Source organism: Lepidochelys kempii, chromosome 1 (assembly GCF_965140265.1).
Source record: "Lepidochelys kempii isolate rLepKem1 chromosome 1, rLepKem1.hap2, whole genome shotgun sequence".
In the NCBI taxonomy this organism is placed as follows: domain Eukaryota; kingdom Metazoa; phylum Chordata; order Testudines; family Cheloniidae; genus Lepidochelys; species Lepidochelys kempii.
In genome coordinates, this window is record NC_133256.1 from 27078613 (window position 1) to 27099389 (window position 20777).

The 20777-nt window shown below is 43.5% G+C and overlaps 2 protein-coding genes across 2 annotated transcripts in view; both read left to right on the plus strand.

Annotated features, from left to right (window-relative positions):
* Nucleotides 1-18875, plus strand: part of PIWIL4 (piwi like RNA-mediated gene silencing 4) — a 61439-nt gene extending 42564 nt beyond the window's left edge. The window contains exons 16-20 of the mRNA XM_073337568.1: nucleotides 2924-2994; nucleotides 8010-8163; nucleotides 8536-8661; nucleotides 17345-17492; nucleotides 18751-18875. Coding sequence (XP_073193669.1) covers nucleotides 2924-2994; nucleotides 8010-8163; nucleotides 8536-8661; nucleotides 17345-17492; nucleotides 18751-18867 — 616 coding nt within the window. The 3' untranslated portion in view covers nucleotides 18868-18875. The remainder of the gene's footprint in view (nucleotides 1-2923; nucleotides 2995-8009; nucleotides 8164-8535; nucleotides 8662-17344; nucleotides 17493-18750) is intronic.
* AMOTL1 (angiomotin like 1) overlaps nucleotides 1-20777 on the plus strand; it is a 209641-nt gene that overhangs the window by 7895 nt on the left and 180969 nt on the right. The window lies entirely within an intron of this gene.

Genomic DNA, 20777 nt, shown 5'->3' on the forward strand with positions numbered 1-20777 from the left:
ATTTTCTACACACTACACTGGAGTAGCTCTACTAAAGTCAGTGGAGTTAAATAGTGGTAAAATTGGAGTAATGGGAGGGGGAATCAGGCCTATGATAGTCAGGATTCAATGAGGAGCACAGGAATCTTTGAATTGTTGTATTACTGCATACTGCATCACCACTCACACCATCTCAGGTGTTCCACTCTATTTAGAACTAGATTTTTCTTATGTAGATAAGTAGAATTCCAATTTACAAACACAGGGTGGAAGGAGGATGTTTTGTTTAACTGTTGGAAAGCATTTTATTGTATACAAAATCATTCTAACTTTTCACCTACTACATTGCAAAAGATAACCAGATAATTGACAAAGTGAGATGCATAATTTACAAAACTACAAGGCTGTTCCCATTTTGTGTATGCTAGAAATTCATCCACTAGCAGAATGGTGTCATTATCATTCATTCACTTCTGTACATATATACATACTTAATATCCTACTTCATACTGAGTCCGACTTAGTAAGTCATCACTATCATTTCAAGCCAGTATGGTTTAAATATAATTTATTTTAAAAGTCAATAATTTTGTGTTTTTCTTTGTAATCCCTTAAGTACACCAAAGAAAACGAGAGTTTAAAACAAATGTGAAATAACTTCAAATGACTTTTAAATCCACAAAGACTGTAGAAGTCTTAAAAATGGCCATTTAGACATGAGCCTGTGCCTATCAGCCATAAATGTTTTACCATCAACTTCAGCAACAGCAAGTTTATGCCCTTATTCCATCCATCACTCAAACAGTTCCTAAGTATTGCAGAATATATGATATATGATATATGATATTTAAGATCATCTGTTATGAGCCATTTGAGGTGTCTTCCACGTTAAAGACAATATCACACCCATGGTCACTAGGCATCACTTCCAGTTGATACTGATAGTAGTTGTATATGTGGATCAAGAGTACCATGTGGGTCTTTAATGTTTATTGATAAATATTAAGGAAGGCAGTGTTTAATGTTGTGAGCAAGGGGACTGGGAGTTGGGACTCTTGGGTTCTACTCCCACATTGGATGTGCTCACTGGCGCTGGCTTTCTCCTTTCTCTGGGTGCTCAACCCCTGCTCAGTCCCAGGCCCCGCCTCCACTTCACCCCTCCACCCAAGCTTCTGCCCCACCTCTGCCTGCCACTGCTTTGCCCCAGGCCTGGCCCCCACTCCACCCTTTCCCCCAAAGCCCCACCTCTTCCCTCCCCCGCTCCACCCCCCATCCCGCCTCTTCCCACCCAGTTCCACCCCCTGCCCCGAGTGCATCCCAGCTCTGCTCCTTCCATTCTCTCTCCCAGCACCTCTTGCACACCCACACAGCTGATTGATCCAGGTGGGAGGCACTGGGAGGGAGGGGGGTACTGGCTGCTGGTGGGTGCTAAGCACCCACTAATTATTTTTTCCCTGAGTGCTCTAGGGCTGGAGCACCCATAGAGTCGCTGCCTATGAATGTGTTGGTTTTTGGATAGGATGTAAAATTCAACCGCGTGTATTATTGAAAGACAAGGGAATTTTTTGGAAGAATATGGGTGTTAACTCAGGTGTCTTTGCTAAATTAGGTAATTACATCCTGCCTACTAAATTGGATATAGTGTTCTTTTCACTTTCTCTCTTAGTATTAAACAGCTGCCTTTTTTTGCCCCAAAGATAGATTAAGTGACTCCTATATATGACTTGTATAGTAGTTTATGGGGTGCTTTAGGATAAAAGGTGCTATATACATATAAAATAATGTTTATATTATTATTTATATAGAACATTTTGGAGTTTGGACCTGGTATAATGATAGTGGATTGATTGCAAATCCTTAATTCATACAGTGTCAGGGCAAGTGTTTGTTAATACAATATTCGGTCTGTAGACTCTTCAGAAGATAGAATGGTGACAATTTAATTTTGTTGTTGTGATATAAATTCAATGTTAGAAAAAGAAATTTCTTTGCATTCAGAGGTCTGTATGAAGTTAAATATTGTGGTGGTTTACGTGTTTGGGGGTATATTCAGCAACCAACACAAACTTAATTTTTTCAAAGTAAAGCTATTTTTTTACAGTAATCCAGTAAGGGTGTATTTTTAAACCATTGAAACCACACAGCTTTATTTATGAAGAACTCTAGAATTAAACAAACATTGTAACCAAGTCAGCTATTTTATTAATGCATGATAGTGTCTTCACAATTCTGAACCTGGAAAGACTTGTTGGCAGCCCTGATGGGCTGCATTATAAGCTGTCATGATGTGGTCGGTCAACTTCTCAGTGCTGAATGGATGTTAATGTTCCCTCTATATATGTTCAGTCCAGTTCTTTGGTGTACCCCACCCTCTGCATGTAGTAGTAGTAATAATAATAATAATAATTAATAATTAGCATTTACATAGAACCTTCCATCTGAGAATCTGGAATTGCCTCACAAATATAGTGTAGTCATCTTACAACACCCCAGTAAGAGTTGTAAGCATTTTACAGAGAAGGAAAGAAGGACAAGAGGTTGAATCTCAAGTTTCAAAAGTGGCCTCTAACTTCAGATTCCTCAGTGTTTTGGGTGGCCAACTTTAGACACTAAGTAGCTAATTTTCAGAGCTTTTGAACACCTTAATCTGCCAATGGAGTCAGTGTGAGCTAACTAGACATCGAGTTTGAAAAATGTAGCTCATAAATCCAGGGGAATAAGGCAGGTCTGACCTGTTCTACTGCATTGCTCAGGATCTGGATTTCATATCCACCTCAAGCTATCCTACTTTGAAGAGTCCTCCCTTTATTGGTAGTTTCAGGTGATGGCTGTATGATTTATGAGAAGCGTAGCCAATAGTAAAGGAAACGTGGAGTGAAAGTAATGCAGAACTCAGAAGAACACAATTGTAATGGTTGCCTAGTAACTTACTACTTATTTTTAGGTGGTTCTCTCGCTGCGTCCTTCGGAATACAGGGACTGATATCGCAGATTGTTTAAAAGTCTGCATGAAAGGTATAATGTCATGTACCTTTTAAAGTTAGAACAATACAGTTTATAGGTTGATTATTGGCTATGTCTCAATGTATTGTTTGCATTACATTCTAATCTCCTGTGTAAATGAATTTCACAATGCATCAGAAACTGTAGTATTATAGAAACTCTTATTACAGAAATTAGCTACCTAGACTAGTTTTAAAACCAAATGCACAACATCATTACACCAATTACTCTGTATTTTGTAAATTATTATATTCTTTCATTGGTTCTTTTGATAATAAGTTAGGGCTTTAACTTGTAAATCCTTAGTCACAGGAATATTCCTTATTCACTATACGGAGTACTACTCCCATGTTCTCACTTTGTAAGCTCCTTGGGGCAGGAACCTTTACTTATTACGTATTTGTAAAGAGTAAGGCTCACAAGGTATGCTATATAAATATATAATCAAAATTACATGGTAATATATAGTAAGAGACCTTGAAAATTTCACTCATCCAGCGTGAGTAGGACTCTTTTCTGCTTCTTCAGCATCTGTAGAATCCAAGCTCTACCAAAAAAACAAACCACCTCAACCCCATTTCTAGCTCTTGTGGTTGTGAAGAAAACCTCCCAAGAACCAAGTGTGGTCTTCCTAAGGCTTACGTCTATACTACACACCACTTTCAGCAGCATGCAGGGTATGTGTAGCTTCACGCTGCAGTATGTGTCAACTCAGTAAAATGCTCTGGCAGTTTCGAAAGGCTTCAGTAGCTTCCCCACCAGAGTCTTTTCCTGCAGCAGGGAAAGACTTAGGCACTGGGACAGTACGTGGCTAAAAATAGCAGTATAGACAGGGAGGCATGTTTTGGGCAAGCAGAGCCATGTAGGGTATGTACTTGGTTACATAGCGCACCCCCAACCTGCCCCTTCAGATGTATGTTTACTTGCCTAAGCCATGTCTCACCATCAACACTGCTGTTTATATCTGTGCTGGGAGGCGAGCTATGTACACTACACACTGTCAAAAGAAGCCTGCAGTGTAGATTTAGTATAAGTCTTCAGAGAGATGATTCCAATGTTGCTATCACTTTAAGAGGGGCAGATGATGAGCCTGCCTGTCACCAGTGCTAAGGCTGCCAGAGTCTAGCCATCACTTTTAGGAGTAGTGGGCCTGGTGGGGAAGAGGCCACTTATATCCTGATCCAAAGTGCATTAACATCAGTGGGAATGTTTCCATTTATTGTGGTAGGCTTTGGCCCATAATTTGCCTAATACAAGAACTGTAGTGCAATCTATTTATCATGAAAGTTGAACTTACAAATGTAGAATTATGTACAAAAAAAAGTTTTATTTTTGAATGCCATGTAAAACTTCAGAGCCTACAAGTCCACCCAGTCCTAATTCTTGTTCAGCCAATCACTCAGATAAACAAGTTTGTTTACATTTGTAGGAGATAATGCTGCCTGCTTCTTGTTTACAGTGTTACCTGAAAGTTAGAACAGGCATTCGCATTGCACTGTTGTAGCCGATGTCGCAAGATATTTACATGCTAGATGCGCTAAAGATTCCTATGTCCCTTCATGTTTCAACCACAATTCCAGAGGACATGAATCCATGCTGATGATGACTGGTTCTGCTTGATAACGATCCAGAACAGTGCGTACCGATGCATGTTCATTTTCATCATCTGAGTCAGATGCCACCAACAGAAAATTGATTTTCTTTTTTGGTGGTTCATGTTCTGTAGTTTCCACATGGGAATGCTGCTCTTTTAAGACTTCTTAAAGCATGTTCCACACTTCATCCCTCTCAGATTTTGGATGGCACTTCAGATTCTTAAACCTTGGGTTGAGTGCTGTAGCTATCTTTAGAAATCTCACATTGGTACCTTCTTTGCATTTTGTCAAAGCAGTGAAAGTGTTCTTAAAATGAACAACATGTGCTGGGTCATCATCTGAGACTGCTATAACATGAAATTTATGGCAGAATCTGGGTAAAACCACAGAGCAGGAGACATACAATTCTAGGGTGACCAGATAGCAAGTGTGAAAAATTGGGACGGGGGTGGGAGGGTAATAGGTGCCTATATATGAAAAAGCCCCAAATATCGGGACAGTCCCTATAAAATCAAAAGGAGTACTTGTGGCACCTTAGAGACTAACCAATTTATTTGAGCATAAGCTTTCGTGAGCTATAGCTCGCTGTAGCTCACGAAAGCTTATGCTCAAATAAATTGGTTAGTCTCTAAAGGCGCCACAAGTACTCCTTTTCTTTTTATGAATACAGACTAACACGGCTGCTACTTTGAAACCTATAAAATCAGGGCATCTGGTCTCCCTATACAATTCTCACCCAAGGAGTTCAGTCACAAATTTAATTAGCAAATTTTTTTAACAAGCTGTCAAGGTTCCCCCCCCACACACTCTGAACTCTAGGGTACAGATGTGGGGACCTGCATGAAAAACCTCCTAAGCTTATCTTTACCAGCTTAGGTCAAAACTTCCCCAAGGTACAAAATATTCCACCCGTCGTCCTTGGATTGGCCGCTACCACCACCAAACTAATACTGGTTACTGGGGAAGAGCTGTTTGGACGCGTCTTTCCCCCCAAAATACTTCCCAAAACCTTGCACCCCACTTCCTGGACAAGGTTTGGTAAAAAGCCTCACCAATTTGCCTAGGTGACTACAGACCCAGACCCTTGGATCTTAAGAACAATGAACAATCCTCCCAACACTTGCACCCCCCCTTTCCTGGGAAATGTTGGATAAAAAGCCTCACCAATTTGCATAGGTGACCACAGACCCAAACCCTTGGATCTGAGAACAATGAAAAAGCATTCAGTTTTCTTACAAGAAGACTTTTAATAAAAATAGAAGTAAAGAAATCCTCCCTGTAAAATCAGGATGGTAGATATCTTACAGGGTAATTAGCTTCAAAAACATAGAGAACCCCTCTAGGCAAAACCTTAAGTTACAAAAAAGATACACAGACAGAAATAGTTATTCTATTCAGCACAATTCTTTTCTCAGCCATTTAAAGAAATCATAATCTAACACATACCTAGCTAGATTACTTACTAAAAGTTCTAAGACTCCATTCCTGGTCTATCCCCTGCAGAAACCAGCATACAGACAGACACACAGACCCTTTGTTTCTCTCCCTCCTCCCAGCTTTTGAAAGTATCTTGTCTCCTCATTGGTCATTTTGGTCAGGTGCCAGCGAGGTTACCTTTAGCTTCTTAACCCTTTACAGGTGAGAGGAGCTTTCCCCTGGCCAGGAGGGATTTCAAAGGGGTTTACCCTTCCGTTTATATTTATGACACAAGCGTCATCAGCATGGAAGCATGTCCTCTGGAATGGTGGTTGAAGCACGAAGGGGCATACAAATGTTTAGCATATCTGGCATGTAAATACCTTGCAGTGCCAGCTACAAAAGTGCCGTGCGATCACCTGTTCTCACTTTCAAGTGACATTGTAAATAAGAAGCGAGGGAGACAGCATTGTCTCCCATAAACGTAAACAAACTTTTCTGGGCGATCAGCTGAATAAGAAGTAGGACTGAGTGGACTTGTAGGCTCTAAAGTTTTACATTGTTTAGTTTTTGAGTGCAGTTAAATAACAAAAAAAATCTTCATTTGTAAGTTGCACTTTCACGATAAAAAGATTGCACTACCGTACTTGCTTAGCACCCACATTTTTTCCCCCCAAGCACTCATGGAGTCGGCACCTGTGCTTTTGTTTATCTTGTTTACAGTGCAAATGTTTTTAATAAAAAATAATATAAAGTGAGCACTGTACACTTTGTATTCTGTGTTGTAATTGAAATCAATATATTTGAAAATGTAGAAAAACATCCAAAATATTGAATACATTTCAATTGGTATTCTATTGTTTAACAGTGCAATTAAAACTGGGATTAATCGCAATTCATTTTTTGTGTTAATCGCGTAGTTAACTGCGATTAATCAACAGCCCTAATTATAAATTGTGCTCAGCTTTAAATAGATCTAAGGTGGATGTGTGTTTGTAGTGTATGTTTATTATATGCTTTGGCAAAATACCTTGTTCGCCTCAGTCCTTTTTAGCCTTGGAGACTCAGGTTTGGGGCAAGGCGAATCCTTATAGGTGGCACAGGGTCCTGCTACTCCTCTCCTCAGTCAGTCCCTTGTGCTTGTTTTCCTTCCCTTCTGGGGAGCGAGTGCAGCCTCCCTACTGGGAGGTCTGGTGTCTTGCTGCAAACAGCCTACTGGCAACTTCCCTGCTCCTCTCACTCCCTCACTCTCCCCCTCCTACCACCCAGGGGAGGGTTTTAAAAGGTCCCAAGTAGTTGGAATCAGCTGAACCTAATTGGTTCCCTAGTAACCCCTTTTCCAGCTGAACCTTATTGCCCCATGGTTCTCTCTCCTCAGTGGATAGGGAGGGGCCTTTTAAAACCCTGGGACTAATTACTACCCCACTTTTGTAGTTGTTTGTCCTGGGTTTACCACAATGCACAGAAATATATAGTGTTCTGCATTAGGTAGTCTGTATTTACAGAATGTTAAATATAGGCATGTGCAGTTTTCTTTGGTACTTGGAATTGATTAAAAACTGTGCTTAGCTTTTTGTAAATCATGAACATTTGGTGGAGCCAACTGTATATAAAATACAGGAAATCACAATAAAAAGATACAATCGATTTATTTGAGTCATTAACACCAGGAATTAATTTGTACTACAAGTTTCATAAAATAATATGTTGTATATTAATGCATTAAAAACATTCAAGTGAAACAAAAATGCATCAGAGAACTTGCTGTTACTATTAATAGCACATACAGTACAGTACGCATTTTAGCAGAGAGGGAAATTTATTACCTCTAGTGCCAGGGCTAGATCATATAACATTTTATCTCCAGTACTATTTTTATGACACTATATTCTATGAAAATCAAAACAGAATGATTGCATATTGTTACAAAAGAAAACAAGAATATTAATATTAAATTAGGTTGCAAAGAAATAAACCCTGATCACGCTCTCCTTACTGATGCGGTATGTACTATAGGAGCCATCAGCAAGTGGCACAAGTATAATTGTGAATTGCCTGCGCGCATCATAGTATACCGTGATGGTGTTGCAGATGGCCAGCTGAAGATGGTTGTGGATTATGAGGTCCCACAACTACTTAGTGTCCTCACAGAATTAACTACTAATTACAGGTAACTAGAATTTCTTCCCCGCCCGCCCTGTTCCATGTTGGAGAAATCAAAGCAAGTTCAATGCACTTATATCTATTATGTAATGTCCTATAGAAATATATATGAAAACATAAAATTCTGGTTGACATTGCTGATTTCCAAAGAGACTGAGGACTTACAGACACTATCGTGTAACTTGGTGTGTTCTTTCAGCTCTCAAACATAACCCATTGTTTAGATGCCCTATAAAAGACAAGTAGAACATTCTGAATGAGATATGGCAACATAATTCAAGCCATCTGCCTGTTTCTATTCTTAGTCCTTTTATAACTAGGAAAGAGGTAATATGAAATCATTTATTATAGCTACTTTATATTTGTCCTTTATTTCAAGTCCCAAAGTGTCAGTGATTGTGGTCAGGAAGAAATGCATTCCTCGATTCTTTGCAGAGGCAAACAGAAGCCTGCAAAACCCACCTGTTGGCACTATTGTTGACACAGAGGCTACTCGTCCTGAATGGCAAGTATACTTGCGTCAAACCGATAGAACCTGCTGTCTCCTTCACAGAGTATAATTTGAATATCAGATTAAGGGAGCATAATGTTATTAAGCAGGAGTGTTCTAAAACTTCAGGTTAGAAAGGCACCCTGAAATTTGTTCAGCTCTCCTAATTCAACAAGCATACAGTATAATTTGTTTGAAGGAGTAAATATATCTGTTTTCAGATATGCTTGTAGAATTTCTTCAGTGAACACAATTCATTTTACATTTAATCCCTGTACAAAAATTCTGATTTTGAAACACCTATTAAAAGTGAAATATACAGTGTTCTGCACTGAATGACACTAACCAAATTGAAAAAGTACATAAATCTGCATTAATTTTTAAAAATGACAGTTATAGTATACAAAATGTATGTACCAATATACATACATCCATTATACATTATACATTATACATCCAGTATAATCCATTCATCTTTACATTATATTTTAAAAGATAAATCCACAAAAAACAAAAAAACCCAGAGAAAATACAACTTTAGGATTCTCATGTGGGTCTGATTTGCTCGTGCATTACTCCAGATTTATGTTGGTATAAATCCATTGATTTCACTGGCATGAAGCTAGAGTAATGCATGGGCAAATCAGACCCATATCAGAATTCTAAAGTTATATTTTCTCTGTTATACTGGTTATAGGTATTAATATTAATGTAACTAGCCAAAGAAGATACATTAATAGACATTGATACAGAGATGACAAACTCAGAAACCTAACAAGGAAAAAGGTCTGCATTTTAATGTCCTTTTCAAACCCAAACATAACATTTCAGCCAAGATTTTAAGCTGGGCCTTGTCTACACTACAGAGTTTTGTCAACAAAAGTTATGTCGACACTCAAAGTGCTATAATAAAAATTGGTATTGCATGTTCACACTACTCTCCATCTGTTGTCAGGCACTAGCACTGACAGTGTAAGAAGTGTATTGTGGGTATCTATCCCACAGTTCAGCTCGACACCTTCTGCCACTAAGTCTTGTGGGAAGGTGGAGTGGATCGCAGTGCACCTAGGAACTGGGCTCAACATCCCATAATGCATTGTTTTCCATCCCAGCATTCTGTGGGCTTCCAGCTTTCTTTCGTGGCATTTTTCAACAGCCCTTGTTCGCTGTGCACCCCGGCATCTGTGTGTGAAGGGTTGGATCCCGCACTGCTCTCCTATGCTCTGATAACTGTCACTAAGACATTGCGGATGGCAGTGCAGTTAATCATGAAATTCCTAACTGAACAGGATTCCCAGTTGCCTCACTTGCTGTGTGATATGGATAGGAGCAACTTAGATTTCTGTTGGCATTCACGGAACAGCTTCACAGTGTGGACCATCACTTTTGGGCTTGGGAAACAAGCAGTGAGTGGTGGGATCGTATTGTCATGCTTGTCTGGGATGATGAACAGTGGCTACAGAACTTTCAGATGCAGAAAGCCACCTTCTTGGAACTCTGTGTGGAGTTCACAGCGGCACTACGACACCGGACCCCGAGTTGCCCTATCGGTAGAGAAGCGCGTGGCAATCACAGTGTGGAAGCTGGTGACTCCAGCCTGCTACTGGTCAGTCATGAATCAGTTTGGAGTCAGAAAGTCGACTGTTGGGGCTGCGTTAACGAAAGTGTGGAGGGCCATTAATCGCATCCTGCTACAAAGGACCCTGATTCTGGGAAATGTGTGTGAAATAGTGGACAGCTTTGCAGAAATGGGTTTTCCTAACTGCAGAGGGGTGAGAGATGGTACACGTATGCCAATTTTGGGACCAGACCACCTTGCAATAGAGTACATTAATAGGAAGGGGTACTTCTCCATGGTATTGCAGGCACTTGTGGATCACTATGGACGTTTCACTGACATCAAGGAGAAGCGGTCTGGGAACGTGCATGATGCAGGCATCTTCAGGAACACCAGCCTGTACAGAAAGCTGCAAGTGGGGACTTTCTTTCCATACCAGAAGATTACAGGGGGGGGATGTTGAAATGCTCATAGTGATCCTGGGAAATCCGGCGTACCCCTTACAGTCATGGCTCATGAAACCTTACATAGAAAACCTGGATAGCAGTAAGGAGCGGTTCAACAGCACACTGAGTAGGTGCCGGATGACCGTGGAATGTGCCTTTGGCAGATTAAAGGTGCACTCATGATGCCTTTTATGATGGGTTAGACCTCAATGAGGATAATATTCCCATGGTCACAGCCATGTGTTTTATGTTGCATAATATTTGTGAAGCTCAGGGTGTAAGGTTTGCTTAGGGGTGGAGTGCTGAGGCAGACTGCTTGGCTGCTGATTTTGAGGAGCCAGATACCAGGGCTATCGGGGGCACAGAGGGGGGCAATTCGAATCAGGGAGGCTTTGAGGCAGCTCTTTGAAAATTAGAACCAGTAATGTATATCCCTGTGCTCGGTACAGCAGTGTTACATTACATCTAGTTTTCCTGGGAAACAATTATGAATTTTGGGGCCTTAAATTCCAGTAAGCAAATGATTAAACTGCCTGGGTATGTCTTGGTAGTGCCTGCTATCTCAATTTGTAGGACACAAAGATTACTTATCGTTCAAAACTTTGCTTTTATTGCACAAAAAACAAAACACACAAACGCTTGGTGGGAAAGGAGGTGCCAGGGAAGGGCAGACTTTCAGAGCTATGCATAGGTCTCGCTATCATTCTGAAAGTTGTCTGAGGGAGTGGAGTGAATGGGAAACAGAAGTCTTGGAAAGTGGAAAAGAATGTTAGAGTGGAGTTGAGGGGCACGGAAAAGAGTTTTGAATGTGCTGCAGGGGAGGGTGGGCATGCATCTGGTCAGTCTGCAACATTATTAAGGACTTCAGCATCTGCGTTTGCTCCTCCATGATTTGAATCATCTGCACAGTAACGTCCTTAATGAACTTCTGATCTTCTTTTCTGTCCTGCCTTTTGGCGTCCCTCCATTCCCAGGGTTCCCTTTTCTCTTTATTGGAGAACTGCAGCACCTTCCGGAACATGTCGTCTTTGCTCTGTCGCTTTCTTATCTGGCCGAGGTGCTGTGCCAGAGTGTAGGGGGTGCCCCTGAAGCCACATCTGTAGAAGCTTAAGAAACAATACACAGAAGTGTGATTGTTAAGTTCACACACAGCATTGAAACATTTCAGTAAAATGCACATCCGGTAACAACAGTCACTTTCTCACTAACCCTTGGCAAGCACACATCTTGGCGAACACCCCAAGCATGAGTGAGCGTTGGCTGGGGGGCAGGGGTAAGTGTTCTACACAGGAGCACGGCACTGAGGCCAGTACCAAGATCAGGGCTGGTGCTGAGCCTGGCACCACAACTGAGGAACCAACACAGGTCGGACCCTGTGAGCCGGAGGGACAGGAGGGCCCGGTACCAACCCAGGCGTCATCTTCATCTTCCCCGGATGAAGTGGTGGCAGGGACATTGGTGACACCGACTCCAATGGACAACAGGGCTCACCAGGAGCTGTTGAAGAGAGTGGCCCAAATCTGAGACTCCAGGTGGAGGAGGTGACTGAGGCAATGGACCCTATGGTGGACATTCTGACATAAGGGCCCTTCGAGAGTGGCCTTGCTGCTCATAAAGAGCATTCAGACCATTACTATGACATTGTGGCAGACGCCTGCCTCTCTGCCTCCCACGACTAAAGGGACAGAGAGGAAGTACTTTGTGCCATCAAAGCAGTACAAATATCTCCTTACCCCCACTCAGCCAGGTTCATTGGTGATAGCGGCTGCAAATGAACAGGAGAAGCAGGGGCAGCAAGGTCCAACACCCAAAGGTAAGGATGTGAAGACGCTGGACCTCTTTGTTAAGAAGGTTCATTCTACCTTTCTAACAAAGGTAGAATAAACTAGCAGGCGATCTTTATTCACCATAATTTCAATTCCTGGAATGCAATGGGGAAATTTAAGGAGTTGCTACTGGGAGAATTTAGGACAGTATTTGCAGCTATTGTGGACGAGGGCAAGATGGTAGAAAGAACCTCTTTGCAAGCCTCTCTGGATGTGACGGACTCAGCGACGCAAACCAGGTCCTCTGCGATTGACGTGAGAAGGAGCTCATGGCTGCAGGCTTCGGGCCTCCCACATGAGTTCCAAAAAGAATTCAAGACCTTCCCTTTGAAGGCTCACGTTTGTTTTTGGAGAAAACAGACTCTAAACTTCACAGCCTTAAGGTCTTATGGGCAACACTGAAGTCCCTGGGGCTTCATGCACCAGCCCCACAGAGAAAACATTTTAAACCCCAGATTCTTCCATGCTTCTACCCTCTGCAGCCCAGGCAGGATTACAGCAGGAAGCAGGGCCGAAACCATGTGCGAAGGCCGCCTCAACCCCCTTCCAGCCAAGGGCCTGGGTCTATGAGGCAGTTCTCTGGACCTAAGCACACCTTTCGAGGGTGCGCCTGGGGATGACACAGCAATTCAAATCATAGGTCCATCTCCTTCCTTCTTGAACAGTCTATCCCACTTCTATCATGCTTGGGCCCAGATCACTTCAGACCGCTGTGTCCTGCGCAGGATAGTATTGGGTTATTCTCTCCAATTCTTTTCCCTCCCTCCTACCCGCCTTCCCCGTCCCTTTTCAGAGAGGCCTCTCACAAGCAACTTCTAGTACAGGAAGTGCTTGAAGCTTCTTGGACACATGGCCACCTGTACACATATAGCATAGCATGCAAGGCTGCGGCTCAGACCTCTCCAGTCTTGGTTGGCATCAGTATACTGACTGAGTCGAGACTGACTGGACAGGGTGATTGCACTTCCCCCACTGGTTACCGAGTCTCTCCTGTGGTGGCTCAACCTGCAATCAGTTGGGGCCCTTCTCCACGCCCCAACCTTCGCTGTCTCCAGTCACAGATGCATCAGCAATGGGATGGGGAGCGCATCTAGGGAGGCTCAGAACTCAAGGCCTCTGGATCCAAGCAAAAGTCTCACTACACACCAATGTCAGGGAGCTAAGAGCAGTTTGCCGAGTCTGCCAGACCTTCCAAAGCCATCTGGAGGGAAGGTGTGTATCAGTCAGTCTTGACAGACAATACAACAGTGATATTTTATATAAACAAACAGGGTGGAGCTCACTCCTCTCCCCTGTGCCAGGAAGCCCTCAGGCTGTGGGACTTCTGCATAATCCACTTGATACATCTAGAGTCATCATACCTTCCGGGATCTCAGAATGAGCTGGTGGACCATCTCAGCAGGTCCTTCCACAACCACGAATGGTCCATCCGACCAGATGTCATGAACAACATCTTCCAACAGTGGGGAACTCCCCATATAGATTTGTTTGCAACAAGGCACAATAGGGAGTGTCTGCAATTCTGCTTCTTCCTGAGTCACAGCCTGGGATTGATCGCAGATGCATTTCTTCTTCCCTGGAAGAACCATGTGCTCTATGCGTTTCCACCCATCCCAGTCATTCACAAGGTCCTGCTTAAGGTCAGAAGAGAAGCAGCATCACTGATATTAATAGCACCAGCATGGCCCTGCCAACACTAGATTCACCACTCTCCTAGACCTGTCGGTGGAGACTCCGATCACTCTGCCCTTGGTCTCAAACTAGATCACTCAGGACAAGGTTCAGTTAAGGCCCCACCCAGCCTTTCTTCCAAAGGTAGTTTCACAATTTTATACAAACCAGGACATTTTTCTCCCAGCTTCCTTCCCTAAAGCACACGCCAACAACCAGGAGCAAAGGCTCCACTCCCTGGACATCAGGCGAGTGCTGGCTTTTTATATTGAAACAGTTTTGAAAGTCAGCACAACTTTCTGTTGCAATTACAGACAGGATGAAGGGACTTCCCATATTGTCCCAAAGAATACCTTTGTGGATCACGGCCTGTAACCGGGCATGCTATGATTTGAGAAACATTCCTGCCCCCACGCTGACGGCACACACTATAAGGGTGCAGGCGTTCTCGGTGGCATTCCTAGCGCAGGTCCCGATCTAGGTCATCTGCAGGGCTGCAACATGGTTGTCGATCCACACCTTTACGTCACGCTACACAATTACACAGCAAGCCAGAGACGATGCCACATTCGGCAGGGCGGTTCTTCAAATTGCAAACCACTGAACTCTGACCCTTCTTCCTAGGAACTGCTTGGGAGTCACCTACTTGGAATTGACATGAGCAAGCACTCGAAGAAATAAAAACAGTTACTTAGGTTTTTGTAACTATTTTTCTTCAAGATGTGTTGCTCATGTCCATTCCAAGACCCACCCGCCTACCCTTCTGTCGGAGCCAGTCGGCAAGAAGGAACTGAAGAGGTGGTGGGTCAGCAGGGCCCTATATGTGGCGCCATGAAGGTGCGACTTCAGGGGGCACTTGGACCAACCCAACAGATGCCGCTAGGGGAAAAACCTTCTGGCAACTGTCTGCAGCACACACACCCCTACTTGGAATGGACATGAGCAACACATCTCGAAGAACAACAGTTACGAAAAGTTAGGCAACTGTTTTTTCTGCCATACTAATTAGCTGCACAGGGAAATGTTGAGCACACAGAAACACAGCACGCTTTGTGCATTTCTGTACCTGAACCCACCTCCGCACTACACAAAGCACAGCCGCTTAGCAGGCATCTCCTCTCCTGCTTCTTGCTTACTGGAGAGCAACTGCTGATACTGGCTAGACACCTCCAGAGTGGTGAACAGTTCCTGGCTGCATGCCCCACTGGGCAACCCCACCATGGGCTCCAAATCATCGTCTATCTCATCTTTTCATCAACGACTTTGTCCTCCAGGTTACGTCCTCCTGCCACCTGCAGGCCTGCCCAAGTATCCATGGAGCTCTTGGCGGTGGAGGTGGGGTCGCCTCTGAGGATAGTGTCCAGCTCCTTATAGAAAGGAGGTCTTGGGTGCAGCACTAGAGCGATGGTTTGCCTCCCTCGCCTTCTGGTACGCCTGCCTCAGCTCCCTTATCTTCGCTCTGCATTGCACCATGTCCAGGGCATGCCCCTTTTTGTACAAGCCTCAAGAAATCTACCCTTAGGTATTGAAATTCCTATGGCTGAAGTGCAGCTGGGACTGCACAGCCTCCTCTCCCCAAATACAGAACAGATCCAGCAGATCCTCAGCTAAGTTCCCTCTAAGCTGCGTGGCTGCGCAGCTGCCTATTAATTCCCGTGCAGGGGCTTGGTGCTGCGGCAGGGAGAGATGCTTTTCCCCCAGCATGGACCTGCGGCGGCAGGGCGAGGCGCATCACCCCCCACGCCCCTCAGGTCGCAGCACGGACTTGTTGCAGCAGGGAGAGGCACCCCTCCATGTCGGTCCCAGCATGGACCTGCAGCAGGGGGGAGAGGAGGGGTGCCTCTCCCCACCGGCCCCAGTACAGACCTCTGCGGTGAGGGGAGAGGAGACCTTCCCTTGGCCTAGCCCAGGCCCACCAGAGTTACTGGGGAGAGGAACCCTGGCCCAGCCCTGCCAGAGCTGCCACAGCTGGCGAGAGGTGCCTCTCCCCGGTCCCAAGCTGCTGCAGCGAGAGAGGGCTGGGGGGAGTCCTTTCTCCCCCCCACAGCCATGGGCAGCCTGCACCCGAAACCCCTCATCCCTGGCCCCACCCCAGAGCCCTCACCCCAGCCCTCTGTCCCAGCCCTGAGCCCCCTCCCAGACTCTGAACCCCTCATCCCCAGAGCCTTCACCACCTAGCTGGAGCCCTCACCCCCTGGACCCCAGCCCTGATCCCCCTCCTGCACCCCAGAGCCCGCATGCCCCCAACCCTCTGCCCCAGCCCTGAGCCCCCTCCCATTCCCTGGCCCCACCCTAGAACCCACACCCCCAGCCAGATCCCTCACACACCCCACCACCCCAACCGTCTGCCCCAGCCCTGAGCCCCCTCCGAACCCCTTCACCCCACCCCCACCAAATGAATTTTGTTATGTGCACCAATATGAAGGTGATGTGTTACACATGGATGTAAAAAATTAGAGGGAACACTGCTCCTCAGTAGTCCAACAGGAGGGGTTGCCATGGTCGCCTGGGAAGATATGTTGAGACCTTTCCAGCAAACAGGAAATGGAATTTCAAAAATTCCCAGGGCTTTAAAGGGGAGGTGCAGATGGTTGTTTATCTGGCTGGGGGGCAGCAGAGTTCAAACTGCTGACCAGAGCAGTCAGGATGGGCATAGTGAGACACCTCCTGGAGGCCAATTGAAGCGATAAAATCAAGTGCGGTGTCTACACTGGCACTTTGTCAACACAACTTTTGCGCAAAAAGTTTCACCGGGATGGTTTTAGTTTGTCGACAAAACAAGGCATTTTTGCCACGAAAAGTCGCATTATAGTGGGCACGCCTCCACTATTTTGTCGACAAAAGCTGCCTTTTATGGATAAAACTCTGTAGTGTAGACACGGCCCTGTACTCGTCTAGAGTATAAGCACAGGAGGATCAGATTGTCATTTACACTAAGGCCCCTTTACACTGCCAGACTGCTGTAAAGGGGCCTTAGCGGCAATATGAATCTAGCTCGGAGAACCTTAATCTGATTGCAGCATTGTAAATCCACTAACTTCAGTAGAGTTACTCCTGATTTACAGCAGCGAAAGTGAGATCACAGGCCCTTAAATGATAAAGAACCACCTTTCATTTTAACTAATAGGCAATATTAGTGAGCATAAACTGTCAAGTTCGCATAAACTAATTCTGTTTTTTTTTTTTAAATTATTTAGGTATGACTTTTACCTAATCAGCCAACTAGCACGTCAGGGAACTGTCAATCCCACATACTATAATGTTGTGTATGATAACAGTGGATTAAAACCAGATCACATGCAGCGCCTCACGTACAAGATGTGCCACCTGTACTACAACTGGCCAGTGAGTAAATAGTCACAGACAATCGTTATTAAAAGTCGTGTAATTTTTCCAGCTGGTTTTAAATAAAACTGGAAAGAAATCACACATTGTTTCACATTTGATGATTCAATGCAGTTATCACAGTACTGCTATTATAAAAAGGGTAGGACTGCAACTCCCAATCATAGCCACACTGCTGCTGTTATGGTGGGAGGCATAGATGACTTGTGCCTCCAGATGCTGCAGTAGGGGACACAATGTAAAGGGGAGGACACGTGACTGCCCTACATGTATCTTCTACCCAGCAACCCTCTTGTACTGCACCCAGTCTGGGGCTACCACGCTCTCCCCACCCCACCAGAGTTACCTGCGGGGAGGGCTCTGTCTTTCTTCCGCTGCGGAGGGTACTTGATCCCACATACCTCCCCCACCTCATCTGTGGTGGGAGGAGCAGCTTCTCTAGCTGAGAATTGATTGGTGATATTTACAAGGACTAGAGGATTGTTTTTTAGAGCCAAAAAGCTATTTTGAAAGGCCTGTATTTGCTGAAACCCCCTTGGAAAATGTGTTTGTGATATTAATTCAGTTCCTAGTAGACATGTATCCATATCACAATTATTGGTACGAACTGGAACCCTTGTTGGCATACTTAATAGAGAGGCCAATGATTGAAAAGGCAGAAAGCCTGCATTACACATTCAGCTGTAGAAGTGTTCACACCATTTCAAGGTTGAGACCGTTCAGGTATGTCTACACTGCACTCAAGATATGCAGTTGCAGCACATGTTGGTGTACCAGAGCTAGCTTTAATTGAGGTAACTCACTAAAAATAGCAGGGTAGCCACAGCAGTCCAGGCTAGCCACCTGAGTATGTACCCGGGATCCTGGGTAGGATTATACTTGTCTTGATGCGGGGGTGGGAAGAGGAGAGCTGAAGGTGTGAATCCTTCCCTTCAGCAGGTATTTAAGAAATTGAAGGCAGATGCAGTCTAAAAAGGGGGGGGGGGAGTGGCCTACCTCTCCAGTAGGTATATACAACATAACCTTTGAATAAAAGATACGATGTTTTCATTATGCAGGAGTGCCCTCTATTGGCTGAATTTCATCAGTACAAATTTGGGCAATTCCTGCCTACCAGTGGCTGGGAAAGGAATTCTGAGATTATATTATGTATGGAAACGGTACTTGGGATTTTAAAAATAGTTTGCTTTTCTCAGAAGAAAGCAGCAATACAGTCTGGGAAGGTCAGTCTCACTTTCATCTGATGTTTGTTTCACAGGGTCTAATCAGAGTGCCAGCACCCTGTCAGTATGCCCACAAGTTGACCTTCCTGGTGGGTCAGAGCATTCACAGAGAGCCAAGTCTGGAACTAGCTGACAAGCTTTTCTATTTGTGAGGAGGAGAATAATAATCTATCACGAAGACAACTTTAAGAAATACTAACATGGCCAAATCTGGATATGGTCTCATGGCTGCCAGCATACTGTAGCTCAAACTCAGTCTTGTATCTGAAAGAAAACATCTAGTTTTAGACTTAAAGAGAAATATCTATTCTCTGAATTAAGAGAACAGAGCCTTCTGAGCAGTATAAGGGATTAAGGTACTTTACTTCACTTAGCCCCAATAGGAGACTTGGAGCATACTCCCTAGTAACATTTGAAAATGTAGGGGTATATGATGTTTTAATAGAAATTTTGTTGATACAGATACACTGTACACCTGATTATTCTGTAAGCATATCATTGCCATTTAATTTCCAGATCGTTTTAGAGGGTTACTTTTTCCTTCAAAGACTCTTTTAGAAAACTGTTTGGATAAGAAAAGGAGTACTTGTGGAGTACTTGTGGCACCTTTGGATAAGGTTGAAGTTTTTTGAATTAATAAAGTTTTATTCTGTTTGCATTTTAAGATTATTTTTGATAATTAGTTAGAATATATTACACCAAACTTTCTTTTAGGCTCTCTCTGCTATGGGTAGACTATTCTTATTTAAAAAAAAAAAAAAAAGCAAAAAAGCCAGGTGTTGCACGGATGTTTTGCAGATTAACACGAATCACAGTAAAAATGTAGGAACAGACACCTTGTTATACAAACATATTAGCTGGGAGGTATTACTAAATGTTTTAGAATTCAGTTAATTGAAAAAATTAGTTTGGAGGAGTCAGTGTTTTTTTAAGTGTTAAATGACATCTATTGTAGTTTGATTTTTAAATAGGGTAGGTGTCTCACTGTACTTGTTAGATAATAGCCTTACTTGGTGAGTTTTCCACTCAAGGATCTGGGTTCAACAGCCAAATTGTGTCTCAGCAACCCTGGATGGTTGGTAAATATTACCATATATGACTCATAGATGGGTAGACTGAAGTTAAGTATCTTGGTTATAGCAAAAGTGTGAGTGAAGAGCAGGAATGCAACCCAGTATCCTTAACTCTGTCTGATTTTTATGTATTAGTGCCACAGAAATACCTGTATTCTATGTTCAGATACTTCACAAACCTATGAAAAGTTTCACTGTTTTAAAAAGGGTGTTTCACACAGAGATACAGTCAAATCTGTAAAATAAATGAGTGGGATTCAAAGAAGCCACCCACAGACCATATATAAGGAAGTAATGAACGTGGAGTCTACATATTGCTGTGGTGAACTGTTTCCACTTTGGGCAAAATAGAGTTTAAAGAATCAGGATTGATACTGATAGCAAAGAATAACGCTGGAGAGATTGCTGCCCAAAAATGTCCCAAATTAGATTGTTCCCCAAAGAGTTCTGCATCTTGCACCTTTTTCACATAAATCCGGTCAGTGACCGGGTTCTCTGACACCAGTGGAATCTAGTAATAGTTGTATCGTTGTTACCGGAGGTCACTTATCAAAATAAACACTCTTAGCATTATTGAGTCCTTCATGCAGGTAGTTTGCCACCTGGAAGCCAGTGAGTCCTTGGCCAAACTGGTGTTATGAAGCATCTTGATTGGTATCTTATGTGACTATCACACTATTCCATATATAGCTACAGAGTAATTTTAATGTAATACAAGTGCCAGTGACTGTTAGTACCCTTTGCTTTATCTAGTTGTGCACACGTACACCATGCACTCTGTGCCAAAAGAGCTAATTTCTACAAATAACATCTTGATTTTCTGTATTTAAAAAATACAGAACTCTAACTTACCGTCCTCTGGGTCTCCCAGTGAGATCTTCTCATCTTTGTCTCTCTTTTTGATTATAAGATAATTAGGGCAAGAATCATATCTGAAATCATCTTAGTATATATGTTTAATAATACAAAGACACACTTTAAAGCATTGC